General features: G+C 39.7%; 1 protein-coding gene across 2 annotated transcripts; it reads right to left on the bottom strand.

Moving 5' to 3' along the window:
- Positions 1 to 3,116: 3,116 nt before the first annotated feature.
- MTX3 (metaxin 3) lies at positions 3,117 to 17,061 on the bottom strand. 2 transcript variants are annotated; one of them, XM_081880880.1, is made up of 9 exons: positions 16,919 to 17,061; positions 15,171 to 15,240; positions 13,936 to 14,012; positions 12,373 to 12,465; positions 10,894 to 11,076; positions 9,453 to 9,529; positions 7,601 to 7,758; positions 7,161 to 7,249; positions 3,117 to 5,327 (listed from the first exon to the last, which is right to left on the bottom strand). In XM_081880880.1, the coding sequence occupies exons 1-9, from the start codon at positions 16,997 to 16,999 to the stop codon at positions 5,217 to 5,219; spliced, it is 939 nt and encodes a 312-aa protein (XP_081737006.1). In that variant the 5' UTR covers positions 17,000 to 17,061; the 3' UTR covers positions 3,117 to 5,216. The 2 variants fall into 2 exon arrangements, with proteins under 2 accessions (XP_081737006.1, XP_081737007.1); XM_081880881.1 differs by lacking the exon at positions 16,919 to 17,061 and adding an exon at positions 16,768 to 16,883.
- Positions 17,062 to 23,527: the final 6,466 nt, after the last annotated feature.

Below are 23,527 nucleotides of genomic sequence, written 5' to 3' on the forward strand. Positions count from 1 at the left end.
ATGAAATTAATAGGTACATAACCACAGCAGGATGAATAAAACCTGTCTGGCATAGAGCATTTAAATGGATTGGGTTATGGAAATATGAAGTTAAACTGCACAACAACTATTGTTGCTTCTTAGAATGTGTGCCATTTACAGTATTTTTCAAAGTCCTGGCTCCTAAAATGGTTGCCTAAAGGCATGGCAGAAGAAGGCTCTTTTTAAAGTAGAAACTATGGGAGTTTATATCCGAAAATGCCGAGTATCTCTGCAAAAATAAACTTTTCAGATGCCACATCTGTTTTCTCTCAAGCCTGGCAGCGATGCGGTCATAAAGCAACATCTTGCCCTCAGAAATGTTCAGCACTTTAGAGCCAGAAGCCTGACTATGGTTCAGAAGTGTAAGGAAATTATCATAGTGACATAAGTAAACTTTGCAAAATCTGCACCCTGACCCCCAAAAGCTTTTTTTAGAGCTAATTTTTTCTCCAGTTCCTTTCAGGTTTTAAAGGCCTCAAACAAGTCGAAAGCAGAATTATTAAAGAACTCTGATGCAAATAAATAAAAATGTATGTGCTAAACTATGTGATTTACTGGAGGTATCATTGTAGCCTCCTCCATATGTATATTTACTTAGAAGCAAGTACCAATGAATTCTGTCTTGAGCCCAAAAAGTGGCTCCATATGACACTATCAAGAAAATTTGACTGAGAAAATTAGAAAAAATATTTTTTTAAAAAACACACACATCCTAATCAAGTAGTTAGGGAACTGTCCCTATGGATTTCTGGACCCAGAGTCAAAAAGCATTATGGTCCTTTAAGAATTGGAAGTACTCAGCTGAACTGAGACCAATAACAAGAGAGGATCGACAGCTTGGATAGCAGGAATTCAGTATGTCACGTTGTTTGAAGTATGTCCCATCACGTTGCATTTGTTTTGCACCAAAAGGGTCTTTAAAAGCATAACTGTGAAAGCTCACATATTCAGTAAAGGGTTAGAGAAATAGCATGTAAGTAGTTCTCTCTGCACTGCCAAAAGCAATAAAAATGGAGTAACTGAAGATACATACCTTAATATATCTGGAAAACCACTTTAACTATAAGCAACTTCAACAATATTTTTAAAGCAATTAAATTCTACTGAGTATGCTGCAACTGTGTAAGAATGCAAGCTCATATGCTCCTTCTCAATTTTCTTTCTTGAAAAAAAGCAACAGAATTAAAGCTTGCCCTTGAAGATGCTTAGGAATTCCATTTTTATATGTCAAGGTAAAAATATTTCCCTGCCTATGTCTAAACCACATTTCACCACCCCACCCCACCCCACCCAATGAAACCATCAGGCTTAATAGCTAGGCTATTTTACTAAGCAAACTAGTGAAAGATTAAGGAACAGAAGTAGGAATGTATGCTGGCTTCAGTCAAGTAGGTTATCATAAAAATGCCTTAAGCAGCCATGCTTTTTTGCTTATACGTCTTTCCTCTCAACTAAGTGCATGCCCAGATTCTGCGTCAATTAAGCAACAAATGGGCAGCCTATGGGGACAACCAGCCAATGATGGGCAAAGCCAGAGACAAAAGTCTTGATAATTTTTCTGCCTGTTGTAGCAATTGTAATTTATTTTTATTTTATTTGTTAAATCTGTATACCGCCCTTCATGCATAAATCTCAGGGTGGTTTACAACACAAAAATACAATATAAAAACACAAAATACTTAATAAAAACAAGAACCAACCAACCCCCCCTTCCCTTCCCTTCCTATGAACACATTTCAAAGGGTATAGGATGTTAACCAGCCAAATAAGGTGAAGGTATTATTGTATACGCAGCTAATTAAGATGTACAAAGAACTGTCATGGGATGTTGGGTGGGAAGTCCAAAAGAATTATTTTAAGTGTATATGAATGGAAAATGATATGAGTGTACAACTGAAAACCTTTAACTAAAATGTTTTTTTTTTTTTTTAAAGGATGTTAATCAGCCAAAGGCCTGGTTGCTGGGAGTGGTAGCTTAGTTGGTAGAGCATGAGACTCTTGATCTCAGAGTCGAGCCCCACATTAGGCAAAAGATTCCTGCACTGCAGGGGGTTGTACTAGATGACCCTTGTGACCTCTTCCAACTTTACAATTCTATGGTTCTACGATTCTATGAAGAGGAATGTTTTCGACTGGCAGCTAAAGGTGTATAATGAAGGCACCAGGAGAACACTCCACAAATGAGGAGCCCCTGCGGAAAATATGCTGTGCTCTGGATGCTATAAGGGTTTCAATGGTACTTTTACAGACATGCTGTGGACCATCAGAATAAAGCTAGCAGGTCACTGGTGGTCTGTGGACCACAGTCTGGAAACCCTTGTGCTACAGCATTTCCTAATAAATAAAACATGACATTTCTTTGTAACAGAAGCACATTTTATTAATCTATGACCTACCTCTGAACTGGCCCTGATTTTCTGCTAAAATCTACATGTCTCTTCCTTGGTGATCATCCACAGATTTTGTTCTTTCAACCAGGACACCCAAAAATAGAAACAATACTTCACAATGCATTTCCCTCATAACTTAACTTCCTATCTTCTCCCACAAATGAGATTACTTTTTCTAAAAAGAAATGCAACACATATTTCTATAGTATTAGACTAGAACCAATACTTTGCAGTAAAATGTTACGTACTAGGGAATCTGAGCAATCATTTTACTTTTCTCTCCATCATAGTCTTTAAGGGCCAGCTCTCCTATAGGAAACACTGCTCCAAATATGAAACATATAAAATGGTGTGGTGACCTTTTCATTGGCACAAAGAGTGCACCATTTGATGCAGTCTGATCCTATGTGTGTTTAACTTGGAAGCAAATCACACTTTCAAGTCACTTGCCCTGCAGGTAAATATTCCTAGGACTGCAGCAATACAAATACACAATTTTCTTGATCAGTCACAAATGCTTACAAAGCAGACAAAACCATGTTTGTGTTATGAAAGTTTTGTATAAACCAAGTAATATTATCTCATTTGATGTCCCCTGCAAGATTAGACACAAATAGTTTTTGCTTTAACATATATCCTTATGATTATCATGATTTGGTGTGTGACATCTCCAGCTTTAAATAACCAAAGCAAACATTCAGGAAGTAACATGAAACTTAAATTTATTCTTGTTAGACATCCAAAATTATTGTTATAAACAACAAGATACATTAAGGATCTTTACATTCCTTAGGTTTATAAATACTCTGCAAATACATGTATATACATTATTTACAGGTTTGTTTGTACAGCTATTTGTTGACATATACAGAATACTGGAGGTAATTTAGAGAAAAATATCAGATTTGTTTGACTTGGCAAAATGAAGTCAGATGCAAATAAAACTATCTTATATACATATGAAAACTGTTTCTTGGGAATCAGATACCATAAGATACATTGGTTAATGGCAGTTGCCATTTCGGCCAAGCAGCTTTTCAAAAATATTGTTGATATATTGGAAATTTCGAGTCAATCAGTCCTTAGAATAGGGGAGGGCAACCGATGGCCCATGGTCCTTAACCCAGTTTTGCACAGCCTATATTTCATCTAGTGTGTTGAGACCTCAAACAGACTTCTGCGGTGTGTTCCCACTTTGTGGCGCCTGGAAGCAGTGCATAAAGAGCTGCTTCGAACCTGGCAGGAACCCCACACCACGGAGGCCTCTGCAACAGCACAGAGATCAACGCTGTTTTCAAAATGCACAGCTTGCTGTAAAATACTCCCAAAGCACCTGTTTTTTTAGGCACTCACCCCCAGTCCAATAGTTGCAAACCTTGATTTATTAATGGAACTTTTGGACCAGTTGATAGCAGCTGCTCATAATTTGAAATTACAATTACCATCACCATAAAAAATTGCCAGCCTGATCTAGTAACAATTGGTGTAGTGGGGCACCACTGCTCACCTGGCTTCCCAGCATAGCAGGTCTCTGGTGCTTTCCAAGAGGGAGAGGGGAGGGGTGAGTTGCAGGCAGCTTGGTCCAGTGCAGCATGCGATAGTGGAGTCAATATGACATTCCCCCTCCCACATACTGGGCCAGGCTCCCTGTGCCTCCCCCTCCCTTCTCAGCAAGCCAGTGGCCTGCTGTGCTGGGCAGCTAGAAGAGCAACAGTGCCACCTCTGCTGCTTCTGGCCTGATCTAGGGCTTCCCCACACATGTAGAAGTTCCAATGTATGTACAGTGTATGTGCTTGCTTACTTACTTACTACAGCGTCAGTATGCATTGGTAACAAATGGCGGGGTGTCCCTGTTGTTTCAGTGCACTGGGCAGTTTAGTTTGAGCTTTATGCCAGGGCAATATCTCTTTATACCCAACAATGAAAGTTACTAATCTAGGGAAAAATCTAGATTATTTTGGGGTTTGATATTGGATAAATATATAAAAACAAGAAGCTAATGAAACTGCAGGAGCAGACAAAGTAAAGTGAGACAATGTCAATACTACATATTCAGTCTTGGCCTGCAACAGGGTTTCTACCTTGACCTCTTACATGCATTGATTGATACTTTCAATCTGTGTACTGACATTTTGAATGTAGGCATACTATCACAGAAGTTGGTCAAGCTTATTCTTTTCCTGATTAAGACCAAATCTGAAAAAAAATTCTAATTAATGTTCCCAAGTGATCAGTTTAGTTTTTCAACTCTATAGTCATTTAAAAATGGCCAACATACACTGATCATTACTTGAAAAAACAAAACAAAATGGAAAATACCTTCTAGCTGCTTGTCAGCTTACCTGTCACAAAAGACCGACATTTTAATTTTCTCTCTGTATTTGAACCACACTGGAAATCTATACAAATGCTTAAGTAGCTACTCCACATGCAACAACCAAGTTGAGCTATAACATGATTGCAGCCAAAATCAAAAGCATCTAGCAGAAAATGGTGATGCATTTGCATATTCCAAAGTGGAATCTTAGCTTTCGGTCAACTAACCCTAAAAGGCAAGCATTATGCAGCACTTATGGTGACCTCATACGGCATTGTACAATTACTCAACAATTCTGTCTGTGCTTAACTTGGACCTTTACTGGTTCCTTATGTGACTATAGATAGCATTGGTTAAATGAATGTGCTTGTGCCTATTTGCCAATTCACATTTTTACCTCGCTTCATGTACCTACAGAATTAGTGCAAAGATTGTTCAGATTTGATGTCAGCTTCTAATCACACACATAAATATGACAACTAAAACTCTCAGGGTGATAAGCGGTTTGGTGAGCTATTTCCTTCCCCACCTGTAGAAAGTTTGAGAGTTGTCAGCTTACGTGGAGGGTGCTGAGGACTCTTACGAAGGTTATCATCCATCTGCAGAAACAACATATATAGCAATTCATATATCTAAAGAAGGTATCTATAAAAAAATATTCACATAGAAAGATTCAAAAATGTACTCTACAAAGCTGTTTACTAGATATGCACTAGTACAGTCTAACTGTGATCAAGGAGACCAGACCAATGTGAATGTTCAACAGAACTCCTCATGGATGTGATTCATCATTCCTAGATATTTTAGCTTTCAGACTGCACTTAGCAAGCCTAGTTCTTGCTTATCCATAAATGTATTTATCATATTGTGTACTACTTGACCTATCATACGTACATAAACAAGAGTCAGGCCCCCTTAAATGTTTCTGTGGATATGTAGGAGATGCTTTTTTGTAAAGGTGGAGACACAACTGGCATGATGTTTAACTGACTTAATCACATGGGAAGGGTCTAGTGCATGAGTCTTTCCCATAGGAACTGCCTTCCCCTCTTCCAACACAATGCCACTTCCATGGGTGAGACGCACAAAACTGGCCCCCACCTGTATGACCTGAACATTTAAATGCTACTCAAGCTGCATAGAAGACACTCATTGGAAAGAAGATCTCACATGACTCTAGGATAACACTTCAAAATAACTTCTTCAACACTCCTGGCAAAATCTAGCAAGGATGTTTGTTAAGGTTATCCAGCTTTAGAAAATGAGTTTAATCTGAACACAGATTAAAAGTAAAATTACAGCAATAATGAGTCGCCAGTATTTTCCAACATTATGTGAAGATGGCAACCATCTAAAAAGAGTCCATTAGGCAAGGACTGGTAAGACAGTAGTGGCTGGTGGAGCAGTCCTCCTGACACTGGTGTCACTGCATTTACTTGAAAAGGGCTGGGGTAGCACAGAGCAGAGGGAGAGTCAGGGCTGTGTAGACGCACAAGTGGAACCAATCCAGCACTCTTTCTGATGCACTTGCTCAGTCCTGACCTCACTGCCACCATGCCCCACCCCAGCCCGTCCAGGTAAGCTGCAGCAACACCATGCCTCACCACACTAGTTGTTACAGCTGAGAAAAATGCATTCAAGAAAACAAGGCGCTTCGGATGCAATTGATGTAGGAATGCAAATGAATTAATTTCTGATGGAAGCAAAAGAACCTGAAACAATCAAAACAAAATGCAGCCATATTATTTTAATTTGCAGGATTTTGTCAATTATTGTAGGTGGTCACATTCAAAAAGCACATTATGAACTGATGTGATGAGTGCCAATGTCCTTAAGTATCTTTTGCGCCTGGTAATAGATTCCATGTTCCAACTCTGTACATGAGTGTTGAAATCCAGGGTTCATTCTTGATACTCCTACTGAAGTAAATATAAGCGACTTGTGTACTGCTCTCTAGCTCACTTTTGAAGAAAAGGAATTTTCTTAGGTATGCAATATAATATGCATACCCTGAAACAAGTATTTCAGAGTATGTAATTGCTAAAATTAATCTGAAAATTACATGACAGTGACTAGGAAGAGGGGCCCTGATTTTAAAGCAAATGGAACCTAATGGGGAGAAATGCAGAATTATCCTTCATCCAATGCAATCCTGCTCCTCAAATGCTTTCCTTCAAGCTAAGCCAAGGGCAACTTCAGCATCACAGCTTGGCAGAGGGAGAAAGCACTTGGGTTGACAAGCTATCGGATAGCTGGACAGGTTTTATTCTCTTCCCTCATGTGTCCCTTTTCTGATTTCCACCCCCTCTTTCTACTTGATTAGACAGAAATTGTCCAAACACTTTGAACTGCCATGGTCGTGCCTAGTTTGGTCCCTAGTTATCAACAAGAAGAAGATCAGAAAAATACAAAAAGACCAAAACAAAAATGACCTTTTCAATTAAGTTGGATTCTTTGTTTACAAGCTGTGTGAGTTTCTGTAGATTTGCATCAACTGTGTCTTGACCTGCTGGAGTGGCACCTAAATAAGCAATGCACACAGAAACAGAAAGTTAGGAGGGACAGAAACTACATTTAGAAAGCATTTCCTTATTTTCATCAGGGAACAGAACATAAGAAGGGTCTGCTGGATCAGGTCAATGGCCCATCTAGTCCAGCAACCTGTTCTCACAGTGGCCAACCAAATGCCTATGGGTAAGCCTTAAAAATCAATTTCACCTCCCCACCACGAACCAAATCCTCTGCTAGCTCCATTCCACAACAGAGAAAATTTAAAATGGTAAGAGTTCCAGAGCTGTACAGATTCAGTGCAAATATAGGTATACCTCTTATGAAAATATAACACATGCTGAAAGAGAAGCATATGGCTTACCTGACAAGTTTGATCTGAAGTAGCAAATCAGAATGTCATCACAGAAGTGACATAAATTGGGAAGCTGCTTCAAATGATCTTGCAGCTGGGTTTTGGGGAACGGTACTTTATAAAGAGGAGCAAGAAAACCAAACACAAAGGCATCAAGAGTTGTAGGCCTAGGGGTAACAAACATGGGATACGGATATCTCAAACTCTGTAAGACACTTTCTAAACAGAGAAAAATATCAAGCAAAGTGTAGCTGTTTGAAGACACTCGTATTTAGCAAAATAACATGAGTGCTAATGTGGAATTAAACCCATGATAGAAGATTAAAAATATGTTTGACTCAACATATGGTATAGTCTCTTATTTTCATAACAGTTTAGTAAGATTGTGTTTTGTCATAAAATATCTCCATTAATGGGATAAAAGAGACAGATATTCATGGCATACCATTTTACTAGACAATGAGCAAGATTCAACTGCCTGCAGGCTGCACATATAATTACAAAACAGCAGCTGCTGACATGTCCCAAGTCTGTTTAGAGACATTAATGTTGAACACTGTCATAGTTTCAGCTGCTCCCTTGGTACAGCTATACAAGAGCTGATAAATGGAATATTTGGTGATCACATGCCATCAACAAAACTCAGATTTGGTTCACAGATTACTCCAACATCTGCACTGGGATAGATTTTTATTTATTTTTTGCTTATTTGAAGCATTTGTACCCCATTCTTCTGCCAAATAGTTCCATGCTGTTCCAGCAACATTTTGATGCAAAAACTACACAGGCAGGACAAATCACGTAATTATTTCCTGTGCCAGCTTTACTGATTGAGCCTCACTTGAAGTGGCTTCCATGACCACCACTGTGGTAATTTTTTAAAAAGAATGTAAGACGAGTTCTTAGAAGGAAAACAGTGTTTGGCATGAAAGGTCAGAATCGCAACAACAATTGAAGTGATTGACTCCTCTCTTCTGTCTGAAGTGCAGGTGATACACAGACTTGACACAGTTTGAAAATGGGCATCCTGTGGAACAGGAAGGTTTGCTGCAGTACAGTATATCCAATGAGGATAAGACTCTGCCCAAAACAATGTGCCAATGTGCTCTTAAAATAAAAATCTGTAAATAGGGCAGGCATAGTCTGGTTTTCATTGTCCAAGTTTTTTTTTTAAAAAAAAAACAACAGTCACCAACTGTGCAGGGAACAGATCAAATGGAACGAAGACATACCCTGTATAGGGCAGTTAAGTTAGGTTGTTCAGCTGCAAACTATCTAGTCCTCTGTCGGGTCAAGCTGCAAAAAGTCCTGATTTTTCAAGGCTGCAACAGAGGCAAGCTTTGCACAGGACTGCTTGGCTGGCACCTGCGAATCTGCCACTATCCCACCCACAACATGGGGGGGGGGGGGGAAATGCACTTCAAATGGATTTAAAAAAATAAAATAAAGCAACAAATGATAGATAAACCAACAGGGATGTGCTTTTAATTAAAAAGAAAAAAGAACAGAAATCACACTGCCTGCCTGAGGCACAAGGGAAGACTGATGGCTGATGGCTGAGCCAGCAATCAATTCCCTAGCATGCAAATGTGTCATTTCACTTGCAAAGCCAGGAGCAAGCCAAGTTCACTGCTGGTGAGCTCTTGTTCATATTTTTATTTGCATCTAGTGCATTTAATTGGTCACCCTGTGGTTTGACAAGCACTAGAATAATGACATCTGATTTTAAAGCTTGAATACATACCAAAAATCTATCTTTCATTCACAAGGAAAAAGAAAACCGGAAAGCGTACACAAATATTTTGGCATTAATGGTACCACACCGCATATGTTGCAAACACTGTAAACATTCTGTACTCACGTGTTTCCAAAGAAAAATGGAGACGTCCCCAGCCTGTTTGATAGAAGATTCAGGCATTCCTTGGCATCTCTGTAGATCTAAAACAAACAAACAAATAAACATCAAAGTTTATTTGCAGACCACCTTTTCTAGGAGTTCATCTCAAATTAATTTAGTACATGGATGATGGATAGCTAAGAATCTCTGTGGCACAACCCAGATTTAAAAAGGCCCAAAGCATACGACTTCAATTTAGTGTCTGAAAGATATGCAAACACATAACCCCCAAATAATGAGTTCTAGCCACCAAAGTTTTATTCAAAGTAGATCCACTAAAAATTAATGGACCCAAATTAATATTGTCCATTATAATCATACCTTGGATCCCAAACGCCCTGGAACTTGGAGCTTCCTACAGCCAATCAGAAGCCGCAATTTGGTTTCTGAACATTTTGGAAGTCGAACGGACTTCCAGAACGGATTCCGTACGACTTCCAAGGTACAACTGTAATTTTAATGGGAGTACTCTGAGTAAAATGTAGTGGCTAAACCCAATATTTGAGAAATTGTTATGTGTCCTTGGGCACACATATACATAACCTGCCTGTGGCCACTCCTTTGTATGCTGGCTTATTTTTTTACTTGTTTGCAAGAGTGTCTCCCTCCAACCACCAGCATGTTTGCTATGCGGCCACGTTATTCCTGTACCCTGCTGGAATATGAGGGTCTTATGCTTGCTATCCACGCCTTGATCATCTTGTGGATTAGTTACTGCAATCTGCAATATGTGAGCTTGTCTTTGAAAACTGTTCAAAAGCTTCAGCTAGTAACAAAATGTCTTTATTTATTTATTTATTTATTTATTTATTTATTTAGCCACCCTTTGTTGGTTAAGATCCAGAGTAGTTGGATCTTAGTTAGGGGGTTGGACTTGATGGCCCTTGTGGTCTCTTCCAACTCTATGATTCTATGATTCTAGTTTACAAAATACAGTTAAAACAATGTATTCAATTTAAAAAAACTTCATTGTAACATAAAACTAATATTCAGTCCATCAGAGCACTACAGCAGGAAAGGGCAGAATCAGTCCACCTGGCATAAAACACACCAGTCCCTCCCCAAAACAAAGAGATGCCAGGCAGAAAGAACGTAAAACACTAGTTCTTTCCATCTGCATGGGTTGACAAATTTGTTAACCAGAACAATAACATAAGGCATGGGAAATTTCAAGTGGCAACTAAAATGAAGTAGAACCAGGAAAGCCCTCTCCCGAAACTTCTTTTGAATCACTGGTTGATCAAGGAAGTTGTTGGACCAGTAAACTTCACTGATCCGTCCAACATTACCTTGAAGAAATCTATTGTCTCAAAAAGTATTAAAACAAGCACCATCATATTTAGCGTCCAATTCTAGTCCATCTGCATCAATTATAGGCCTAAATTACTCATAAAGCAAAATATACCTGTGCTTCCACTTCAGTGAGACTGTAGAGCGGAGGCCCTCCCTTTGTCAGCAAGATCCTATTAAGTGCTTCCCCAGACATCTTTCTAGGCAGATACCAACTCAATGGAAATGGAATCCTTGAAGCAAACCATGGTTTTGTCACATTGTAGTAATTATCAGCTTCAACCCAGAAAGTGTGCAGCTATATCATGATGACAAAGAAGGTTAACATTCGATAATGAACATCAGCCTCCCTGTTACTAAAAAATCCAAACCTGCTTTTGTTTACCAATAGATTTGGGGGGATCTAATAAGCCTGTCTAAGTGTTCAAGAACCAAGTTATTTTCTCAGCAGAGTGGAAATAAAGTTAAGACATTAGACTATTACAGATATGCAAACACATTTTTAATCATTAATAATACGAATAGGACAGATCTCGATAAGAGTGCATCTCTCTACACTTTTACATGAAAATAAGTCCCAATGTACTCAATGTGGCCTTCTTCTGAGTAGACATGAATAGGACTGCACTATAGAGGTAATTAGAAAAGCCAAAGTATACCAAGCATATTATTTTTAAAGAAGCAATTTATATTCAATTTAAAGTATTCCTACCATGTCAGCAGTGTTTCAGAACAGTGAAAAGTAACTAGTTTAAATAACACACTTACTTGCTATGAGTTGCAAGTCTCCTCTATCCATTACCTGAACTTTTGTGACATTACTGGCCTAGTCCTTACAAACAGCAGATTGAAAACTTCACATAAAAACCTAGCACATTATGGGTAAGTCAAGGTCTAAGAAAGTCTGTGGCTGTTCTTCTGCCATTTTGTATCTAGTGCAAGATCTACCCAGAAATGGTAATGAGCTATTGTATATTGCATCTGGTCGATTAGTTTAACTTTGTTTTTAGGTTGCTGTGCTTTTTATATGAACAATAGAAGCTTATCACATACAACTTTCATTAAAACCACACTAGAACTCATTTTATCTGTTTCTAGTTTTCTTTGTGGAAATAATTTCTGTATAGGAAAAATTTAGTTATGTAAGTCTTCATCTACAGAGTGAAGAAATAAAACCCAGACAGATGTTTACCACCATGTCTACTGTTTGTGAGAACAAAGCCACAGAGCAGGGGTGGGGAATCTGTGGCCTTCCTGATGATGTTGCACTCCAGCTCCTCTCAGTCCCAGCCAGCATAGCCAATAGTCAGGGATGATGGGACTGGGAGTCCAACAATGTCTGGAAGGCCCACACAGCTGTCCAAACTCTTGCTTTCAGTTTACTGAACTAACCCTATTGTCACTGAGCTCTTTAATATGAATGCTGATTTTAAAGAGATCTAATTTTAATGGTGATTACTGACTCCTAAGATGTCTCATGGGAACACACAAGAAGTTCAAGACACATTAATTTCAATGAGCTGAATAAGCATGTTATTGACTTTGGGTGGGTGGCACTGCAAAACTTTGGTCACAAACAACAACTGTATCTTACCACAGCAGGAAGTAATTTTTCTTCGAGTAGTGCAATGTACGCCAGTGTGTCTGCTCCTTCTTTTGTAGACAACTCATAATCAGCATTATATTTCTGCCAGTGAAAAGGCAATACATTAATGCAGCAAGCAGTCATATGAAACTTTCTAAAGAGAAAATAAAGCCAACAATTGAAGGTTCCTGTAAAAAGTGAATTATATATTGTTTCAAAAAACAGAAAAGCAATAAATAATAAAATTAAACTCTTAACTTTTCCTCCAAGTTAATGGTTTCAATGTTTAACAATAGTGTTGACTGCTGAAGTTACAGAGGCACTTAATTCTAAGATCAATCTGCCTGAAGTCAAACTAATGGGGATATTTTAACAAAATCAACTTGCACTTTAGTTAAGGTGTGCACGCCCTTTCTATTTAAACTGCTTTTAGTCATGGTGAATCCTGAAAAAAGGAGTTTAAAAATGCATCTCTATTCCCCTAATATATAAAATTTACTTGTGCTCCTGTTTGGCTCTTTTATTGTACAAACAGAATCTGAAAGAGTTGGGAATTTATGAGCTACAATCCTGATCGCCTAGTGAATATATAGACAAGAGATCTTGTGGAATGGCTCTCTATAGGATCCAATGAGAATCTTTTCCTCCCTGTCGCTGTTGTTGGAGCATCAGTCAAGTTGCAGCAATGCCTGAAAGCTCTATCAGCCAAGCATTTCACCTTACACAGAAGTCTTTCTGTGCGTTGCATAGGGCACTCCATAGGACAATCCAGCAGTCAGTTTATCTCCTGATCTTGTCTATGCAGGGTGCTGTCAACAGAAGCTGAAATTTCGCCATATTCAGGGTGAAAGGACAAGTAGCCTGTGGGATTGTTTTGTAAAAAGCATTAGCTCCTGCCTGGCTATGATAGAGGCTACGGGCACTGCTGTGGTTTGTGTGGGACAACAAAGTTCTGCTTCGCTGAGGTGGGGATCCACTTTACAGGTTGATTTCCATGCACTTACATATGCTAGAAGAGAATGATTGCAGTGAGTTTTATTTATTATTTTATTTCACACTATTTATATACTGCTTGATTGTAAAAAAAAAAAATCCTCAAAGAGTTCAAGTAGTATTGAGTCTGGCTGGTGGAGTCAATTGACTGGTAGACTATAGATTTCTTGGGACACATTTTGTTTGTTCTCATACCTTAACAGGAGAGGGAGAGGTGGCAGTCAAACCCTAGCAAAGGTGTCCTCTCTCCAGAATGTTCCTTAGTCTTTGGAAAGAGTTTTAAGAATTCTGCCTCAATATCCTGATTTTTCAGCTGTCATTTCCTTGATTTTCCAGTCTTCAGTGAAACTTCCAGGCTAGCCAGCAACTGAATTTCTAATGTTAAAATTAAGGAAGGGAAAAAAATTCCTTAATCAAGTGAAAGACACATTTTAGTCCCTTTTTGTAAATAAAGAAGCAAACAAAAGCACAAGTAATTTACCCTCAAGTCTCACAAAACTTTTGTAATGAAAGTTAGAGATTCGCTAATCTTTAAAGATTTAACTTACTAGATATGAGATACTATTTATGGAAACTCACCTGCTTTCTTAAGAAGTTTAGTATTTTTGCTGGCTGAGAAATAACAGTGTCATTCGATATCAGTAATGGTACACTCCCTAAAAATAAATGATCAGTCAAAATAATGCAATCAAAACAATCCTATTAGTGGTAACATAACAGGTGTTTAAATTTACTCATGTAAGAATTCTGATCAGCTCAATACCAAGGATTGGTGCATACAAGCTTTCACTTTTGCCACTCATTTTTTTAAATTGCCTTATTTTGTAGTTTCAACATAAGAAGGCTAGGGGTAATCCTTTATCCTGCTGACATAGATCAGATGATGCTAAGCACTGTTACTTCATCATCCAGAATCATTCTGCTACACCCACATTTAATTCATAAAAGGCCCTTCACAATGCAACTGCACTCCCTTAAGTTGTTCCCTGTTCAAGCATCCTAGGTCTTTCCCTGCACTAGTGCAACAAATAGCTTGGAATGTAATGCTCACTTTGGACTGACTTTCATCTGATATGATCCACTCTTGGCTTTGCACAACGGAAAGTAAGACTGGGTTCTAAGCCAGGGCTGAGGATCTTCCTATTTGTACATAGTTATGTATGTATGAAAGGGACACGGGTGGCGCTGTGGGTTAAACCACAGAGCCTAGGACTTGCTGATCAGAAGGTCGGCGGTTCGAATCCCTGCAACGGGGTGAGCTCCCATTGCTCGGTCCCTGCTCCTGCCAACCTAGCAGTTCGAAAGCACATCAAAGTGCAAGTTGATAAATAGGTACCGCTCCGGGGGGAAGGTAAATGGCGTTTCCGTGTGCTGCTCTGGTTTGCCAGAAGCGGCTTAGTCATGATGGCCACATGACCTGGAAGCTGTACGCTGGCTCCCTCGGCCAATAAAGCGAGATGAGCGCCACAACCCCAGAGTCGTCCACGACTGGACCTAATGGTCAGGGGTCCCTTTACCCTCTACCTTTATGTATGTATGTAACCCAGAATTGCTATGCAGGGAGGTAGGGCTGCTGCATACCCAGATGGTGTGACAGTGGGGCAGGGTTGGTTTGGGCACACTGGCAGGAGCACTGGACTGGAAAGGTCACTGTGCCCACACCACCCTGGCCACTGCCCCTTGTCCATCCCAGTACATAGCAGTGAAGCCAGATCTGTGGCACCACCCTTTCCCAGTGGCTGCTTCTGATGTAACCACTGCTTAAGATGTGACCTAAAATGCAAATATATACACATAAAATGTTAAAGCAATACCTCTTGGTGCTCTCCACAAATGATCTATAACATTCACTTTCAATGGTGCACCACAAAACCTGGCATAAGCCTGCAATGAAAGTTACAAAATAATTAAACTCAATATTTTATTCTTCAGAATTTTGACAACCTAAATGTTAGGTAAAGAAGCTACTTATTTGATTTACAACCTCACTCATCTCAAAAGCTCGGGGTGCACAGTCATATTATGCCACTGCCATAATCAACATTAAATGCAACACTCAACTGTCACAATTAATGGACAATTTACTATGGACTTCAATGGGATGTCAGCTGGCTATGGGGCCAAGAGGAGCTAAGACAGTGCTGGGGAAAAATCGTGCCTCTCCGGGGGTTGTTGGATTTCAACTTATGTTATCTATGATGAATAGGCTATGTTGGCTGGGGCTGAAGGGAACTGGAATCCAACAACATCTTGAAGATCACAGGTTTCTCAGCATGAATTATGGGAAAGCATTACTAGTTTTAAAATACACTGACCTAGTTCCACCCAAGGAAATCCTTTCCAGCCCCACAGCTCATGGGTATGTAAGGTACATGCAGCTATTTATTTGTAAAACTCTCTTTGATTTGGCTGGATGTGACCACTAGCTGTTACATTCCACTACATGCACAAAAACAGCTGGAATTGGGCTAAGATCAACCTATATTGTTAATATATTCCACAAGCCCAAGTTCAAAATTCATACTCAGCAAAACTATGATTTCGCTCTAGGTAGTATGACGGAAGAAGGACCCAGTGAGGTGCAAAGTACATGCAAACTGAGCCACTGCATATTTTTTAAAAGACGTACAGTACAGACAACTTTAAAGCAATCAGAGATATCCATGGACCATTCTCAAATTACCATTTTTAATACATATCAGCTTGCTCTCACTTTTAAAAAGATGTGGATGAGCAGATTAAGTCTGTGACAATATGCACAAGTGACAAGTTAACATCTCAGTAGTCACAAATGCTGAACTTTACTTTTTAAAAAACAAATGCCTGTCTTGAAGTGTTGCTGTAAGAGTGGACTCTGAAAGGAGACACAACCTACCAGTATATTCATTTTCTATTCCTCCTACTCATGAAGATATGTGAAACCCAAGTGCTTAAAAAAAGATTTTAAGGATTTAAATGAAATTGTACTTATAGACAATACAGTAAAGGTTTTCTGATGGGACATTTCTATATTATCTTTTTGGTGCTCGATTGCACATTGTAGTGCGTCCTAGAGACAGCTGCATTACAGCACAATCCTATACATTTTCACTCAGAAGTTAAGCCTCACTCTGTCCAATGGGGTGACTCACGGGTAAATGTGCAACACTGCTGCAGCCACAGTCTGCTACAGAAAGCACAAACACCTCCAGGATTAAATTTTTTACTGTGACATTAACTCTTGTGTACTAGCACCTACACCATATCGGATCCATCCCATGAAGTGGGCTCTCTGATCCACATTTCATACCTGAGTGCCAGATATTGCTTATTTCCAGAATGTATACACCACTTTTGAAAGGCTCTTTAAAAAGCAGGATGGAGACTCCTTTGTATATTAAAATAAAAATAAAAATGCATAAATATATATACGTGGAAGCTTTCCCCCTTCAACACTGGAAATGTTTGAGGCTTTTCTCCCCAGGTGCAATCCATTGTGGCGGCTCCTCACAAGCATCTCTCCGTCTCCCCCTCACACCCGAATCTGGGCCTTCGCCCGCAAACCCGTCAAACCCGCCGTTACCATGACAACGAGGCACTCCGCGTGCACGGACGGCAACCCCCAATCACCGCCCCAGCAGCTCAGCTCCATGGCGGGCGCCATATTGGACGCAGCAAACCCTTTGCCCTCACGAAGCTCCGCCCCCGCCCCCGCCCTTCCCCTCCTCGCGGAGTGTCCGCCCTTCGGCATGGGCGGGGCGAAGAAGAGGCCCGAGCGGGATGCTCCGCCCTTTTTACGTTTTCTACGTGTTCCAGCGGCTACACCGAGCGCCTCTTTCTGACTGCGCCTCAAGGCTAGAGCAGCGGCGCAGATACCCAGCCCTACCACGGCCTTGCTATACTTTCTTGTGGTGGTTGTGGGGCAAAGTGCAGCTACAGTACTCATCTTTACTTATAATTTATCAGGGCAAAGCATTGGCCTTGAAAAACGAAGGTTTGGTAGTGCAAAACAAAAACCAAAAAAAGCCCACCTCCATGAACTTCCTAGCTGCTGTTTAGCCAAAGGGTTAATTTCGGATTAAATAAATAAAAAAAGCTGCCTTCTTACTTGCATGTTACTTGCATAGTGGATCCGCATGTTGCCTTACAAATGCCTTGGAAGCAGAAAAGCGCAGCATAATCCCGACAAAGACAAATTTGGAATCCTAACCTTGTTTATTCAAAAGTAAATCTTGATCTCAGCGGGGCTTATTCCCAAATAGTTATGCAAAATTGTTATGCAACCTACACCTGACGTTAAAAAAAAATGCACATTACAACTATTAAGGAACTGTGGTCTCTTGTGTCTTGTCTACCCTACTCTTAAAGTGTGGATAATAGCAGCCAGGGCCAATGCCTGTTTACGTCGGAGTAAGAGCCATGGAGTTCAGTAGGGCTTCTGAATAAGGTACATAGGATTGTGGCTTTCATTGCAACTAAGGATGCAATCCTTGGTAAGGCTGGTACAAAGAGACTCATGTTCTTAGCTCCCCCACGTCCAGCCCATAAAGATATTTTTTCTCTTGTATTTATGCTATGTGACACAGTTACTGAGAGCCCCTGAGATGTGCCATGGTTTAGGGTTGCCAGCTGTCCTGTATAATACAAGATTGCTCCGTATGTTAATGTAAAATGCTATGTCCTGTATTGATAGTTTTGTCCTGTACTGTATTTCAGGTCTCTCTGCCAAGTTAGGGACCCTCTCCAAATGCATGTTTATGTATTTAAGTTCTAGGTAGCCAAAAACAGACAGATTTTATTTTTATTTATTGAATTTATATACCACCCTATACCTGGAGGTCTCAGGGCGGTTCCCCCTGAGATTTACAAATTCATGTGTATGTGTGTGTGTGCAAGTGACAAATTTAAGAGGGGCATCCTGATAGGCTGCAGTAGATTGTAATGGATTGTTCTGAAGTCACTTCAGCGCCATTTGAAAAAAATATCATCCACCCTGCCCTGTCCTGTGTTTTGCCAGAACAAAGGTGGCAACCCTACATGGTTTCTATGTTAAAATATACACCTGCGCCATTCTAAAATTTCCCCAATTGCAGCTCCCAGTAGTTTGCTAACAAAAGAAGCATTTTAAGTGTTCATGCACCATTCCCACCTGCTGCCAAGAGTATGTATTTTGTCCCTGAATTTTGTGGTATTCATGTCTGCAATACAATACAGCCTCATTTGTAAAGTACTTTCACACATCCCAGAATTAGCTCAATTGGGCTACTATAGAAACAGCAATGCACTCATCTTGAAAGCACTTTACTGGATAGGCATTCTGAGATAACAGATGGTGTAAACTTTATTTACATGTTATTAAAGCTGCGAGGCTTTTAATTTCGTTCAAGTCTCATTATTTCATCTTTAAGAATCTAATATTCAGAAAGGTTTTGGAAACCTTTTTGAGGCACTTTGTAAGCAGATGCAAAGTTCTTTGCTGCACAACTAATTTTCAAGTTCTCTTTGTTTTCACAATGGGTAGTTCACTCAGAATGAAAACTGCTATTTTTAAGAGAGAATATTTGGACAAATTAATGTTTATTGCACCTGGAGGCAGAAGGAAAAGTATTTCAGAAGCCCAAATATTCCTTGTACCATATTGTATTGAGTCAGTGTTACCAACAGTTAAGGATTTTTATGGAGAGTTTATAGACTTTACAGAGAGACTTGAAATATTTTGTGGTTTCAGTAAAACCCCTTTTCCTGGAGTCAGAGATTTAGTAAGATTTATTTTTCACCTAAACCCTTGCCCACCATGGATATAGAAACTTCAGGGCTCCAGAAGTGAGACAACCCAGAAGTGAGAACACCCAAAAATATCCAGCTGTTTTTCACATTTCTGTTGAATAAAATAAACACATGCTTGACAATTACAAGCTAAGCTTTGCATGTATCTTTGTGGATTGTTTCCAAACACAGAACTTCATATACATGTCAGAAAAAGTAACAGAAGCAACCTAAAAGACTATGGGGATTAAAAAGCAGGGGAGTCCTGTTGATCTAGTATGTTAAGACACAGGAAAACTCAACAACAATTGATGTGATGCTACAGCAATAACAGGATAAAAAATAAGACAAATTGTTAGATGGCATTGGCCGTAGTACGGGCTGAAAAATGACATATAAATACAAAATGACAACACTAAATACATAATAAAACAAGAACAAAAACCAATAAACTCGCTCCCACAAACATGTTTAATGTTCATTGTTCAATGAGCCAAAGGCCTGGTTATAGAGATTATGTTCCCACAACATTGAAATCGAACTATGTACTTTCTAGAGAGAAAGGACTGAAAATTCTGTGTAACTTCCTTTGAATTTTTGCAGCATTAATAATCATATAGGAAAAAGTGATGTAGAAAGTCCCAAATCAGTGATTTGAGTATTGCTACCTTATTTAAGCAGTAAAGAATGCCTCTGCTAAAATCATCTTTTCCAAAACTCTGCCATGTCACTTCTCTTTCTAAGCCTCTCTGCACTGTCTCTTTGATATATTACAAACCAAAATGCTACTCTGCACATGCGGACTTCTTAGCTTTTTATGCCTGCCTAAGGCTGAAGTCCTATACACAGTTACCTAGGAGTAAGTCCCACTGAACTCTGTGTAGATATGTATATGGTTGCTCTGTAAATTCCTGCTTTCATGTCTGCCACACTCTTGTCCTTTATATTCTGTCTCTCCAGTACGGCTCCTCTGCTGCCTTTCTTCCAGTTCTTCCATTGTAACTATGCCTTATTTTGGTGACCAAGCCACCCTATTTTTTTCAAAAAATACAATGCAATAAGCCTTTGCCCTTGAAGATTTAGTCGCCCAACACTTTTCTGACACAAGTATTAATGTTTCCTAGTGTGGTCCAATCAGAAATTTTAAAATATATTTATGAACATATTACAAGTATTAATGCTTATATCAGAAAAATTACAATGTGAATTAAGCTGTAGTTAGGCCTGCCTAAGGAGGAACTCCATTGCTGCTAAATTCAGTGCAACAACATCTAGCACATTGTTTGCACAGTAGAAGCAATAATACTATACACTTACAGAACCAAGAAACAGGTAAATAGCTTGTAAATAGCTATCAAGAACAGTAAAGACATCCTATGTGAGTGCCTGGAGGCGGTTGGAGAGTGGATGGTTGTTAATGGATTGAGGTTGAATCCAAACAAGATAGAAGTACTGTTTCTGGGGGGCAGGCAGATGTGGGGGACACCGTGGACCTGAATGGGGTAACTGTGCAACTAAAGGACTACACGTTCAACCTTGGAGTCATTTAGGACTCACAGCTGTCCTTGGAAGCACAGGTCAAATCTGTGTACAGGGCAGCTACCAGCTCCACCTTGTACAAGAGCTGAGACCCTACGTACCTGAGCCCTGTCTCACCAGACTAATACATGCTCTGGTTTTCTCCCACTTGGACTGTTGCAATGTGTTCTACCTTTGAAGCTGACAACTAATCCAGAATGCACCAGCTGGACTGGTGACTGAGAGCTGCTGCCAGAACCATACAACAGCAGTCCTAAAATATATACATTGGCTCCCAGTACGTTTCCGAGCACAATTCAAAGTATTGGCATTGACCCTGAAAGCCCTAAACAGCCTTGGCCCTGTATACCTGAAGGAGCATCTCAACCCTGGACACTGAGGTCCAGCTCCCAGGGCCTTCTGGCAGTTCTGTCACTACAATAAATGAAGTAACAAGGAATCAGGCAGAGGGCCTTCTCAGAAGTTGCACCCACCCTGTTGAATGCCCTCTCGTCAGATGTCAAACAGATAAACAACTATATGACATTTGAAGGCATCTGAAGGCAGCCCTGTACAGGGAAGTTTTTCATGTCTGAGGTTTTGTTGTGTTTTTAATGTTTTGTTGAGAGCTGCCTAAAGTGGCTGGGGCAAGCTAGTCAGATGGGCAGCATACAAATAATAATAATAATAATAATAATAATAAACATGGTAGCAGTAGAAAAGCACTGGTAAGCATGTGAATGTTGGCTCACAGGCCATAGGTTTTGCAAACACTAAGAAATAAGCAACATTTGTAGTGCTTTGCAAAACTCTTTGAGCATGGTTAGAAGTGATTTTAGGGTAATGTGACTGGTTTGGCCACTGGGTGTGCCAAATTTTAGAGTTGCACAGGGCGCCGCTCAAATTTGAGAGCCCAAAGTGTGCCATTGGCATGGTGGATGTATACAACAATCAGCTCATTAGAGGCTATCAGCCAATATGCAACAGTTACCACATAACCAAATAGTAATGTGATTAGGCTGTTAGTTGCTTATGTACAATGGTACAGGTCTCTTGCATTCAGAGTCGTAGATTCAATTCCTGGTATCTCTAGCTGAATGCTATATATGGTAATCAGTAGGGGGCTAAATGAACCAATGGCCTGACAATATAAAGTAGTTTCTTATGCTGTGACTTCCAACAGGATGATGCGAGTGTAAATGTTCAGGGATTGCTGCTGCATTGCTGTGATCTTCATCTCACTTGATTCACTGAAGTCATAGAGGGGGTTTGATCCAGAGTAAGTTATTTGAGAATGGCAGATTTGGTTCCTTCCTAAAAATACTGACTCAGAACTTGAAACACAGTGGGTCTTCTGTGCTGTTTATGAACAAATGGTAAAACCTGACTGAATCAGTGAGTCAATTTTTCGTAGCTTGGAATATGAACGAGCCACTGACATTTTCTTAAGTAAAAATCAACAGCAATGGACAATTTTTCTATAGGCCAAGCATGCAGAAGTCTGTTGATTAAATAAAAAGGAGGAAAAACTAATGTTTTAAGAGTTGAGCTGAAACTCAAACACATGTTTTTTTAACCTTACAGTTATATGTGGCTTAAAAATATTTTACAAAAGAAAATAGCTAAAGTCTCAGAAATTATCTATATGTACTTTATACACAGGCAGACTAAGACTTTGTGTTAATGGATGGTTAATAATAATAATAATTGAGAGAACTTCACAGTAAGAGAACTTCAGGGGTGCCAACTTGAATAAAATATTGGGGGGCAAGTAAGTCCCTCCCGGCATAACTGACCACAAAACGTGGCACACACATACCATGTGAGTATCAACTCATCAACTTCGGGGGCAGCCCTCTCAAATATTTTATGAGGGGATGAAGTCCCTTAGGAGTTGGCTCATATGTCAGCACCACATAATAATCAAGATGGCACTATTTCTAGCATGAAAACTTCTATGTTTCAAAAACAAACAATGAAATTCAAGGCACTAGAACCAAATAGGAGAAAAGCAACCAGGGCACTTCCAGAATGCTTGTTTATTAGGGATTAGTAGACTTCATACTTGCAAGTTTTTTACACTATCCACATGAGATCGTTCCAGCAACAAAATTTCCCCATTTAATCCTGATTTTCCATTTCTGAAGGGAAGGCCAATGTGTAAAGAAAAAGCCTGTTAACAACAATTTTGCCGATTAAGTCTCCATCTGTAAGCCTGCATAGTGACCACAACAAATCAAACTTGGTAACCAAATCAGAACAAAAATGTGGAAAATTTGATTTGAAAGGAAGTAGAGCCAATCCAGTGCAGTGGTTAGAGTGCTGGACTAGGACACCAGGGTTCAAATCCCCACTCAACTACCTTGGCCCCATTGCCATCTTGCAGCCTCAACTACCTCATAGGGCTGTGGGGATGCTAAAATAATAATAATTAATAATAATAATAATAATAATAATAATAATAATAATAATAATAATAATACATTTATACTCCGCCCATCTGGCTGGATATCCCCAGCCACTCTGGGCAGCTTCCAACAAAATATTAAAATACAATAGTCCGTCAACCATTAAAAGCTTCCCTAAACAGGGCTGCCTTCAGATGTCTTCTGAAAGTCTGGTAGTTGTTGTTCTCTTTGACATCTGGTGGGAGGGCGTTCCACAAGGGAGAACCACAAGCGCCACCTCGAGCACCTCACAGGGGAGGTGGGAATGATGGACGTGTAATAAAAAACAAATATAAATAAAGCAAAGAAATGCCATTTTATAACCGCAACCTTTTACGCACAACCATATTTTTCCCCCATTTACAATGATCACAACATCAAGATCGATAGATAGGTATCAGATTTGGAGAAAGACTTTGCGTCCAGCGTGCCTGAGCGTGTTGTCCCTTTTATTTGGCACA

The sequence above is a fragment of the Podarcis erhardii genome (assembly GCF_964252035.2).
Source record: "Podarcis erhardii genome assembly, chromosome: 11".
NCBI classification, from domain to species: Eukaryota; Metazoa; Chordata; class Lepidosauria; order Squamata; family Lacertidae; genus Podarcis; species Podarcis erhardii.

What these genes read in the sequence shown, in the direction of transcription:
- MTX3 (XM_081880880.1), bottom strand. Translation starts at nt 16,999, where the DNA reads ATGGCGCCCGCCATGGAGCTGAGCTGCTGGGGCGGTGATTGGGGGTTG. An exon ending in TAAACTTCTTAAGAAAGCAG is followed by an intron (nt 12,466 to 13,935) that starts GTGAGTTTCCAT and finishes TTTCACTGGCAG; the next exon opens with AAATATAATGCTGATTATGA. An exon ending in AAAAATTACTTCCTGCTGTG is followed by an intron (nt 11,077 to 12,372) that starts GTAAGATACAGT and finishes ATCATGATATAG; the next exon opens with CTGCACACTTTCTGGGTTGA.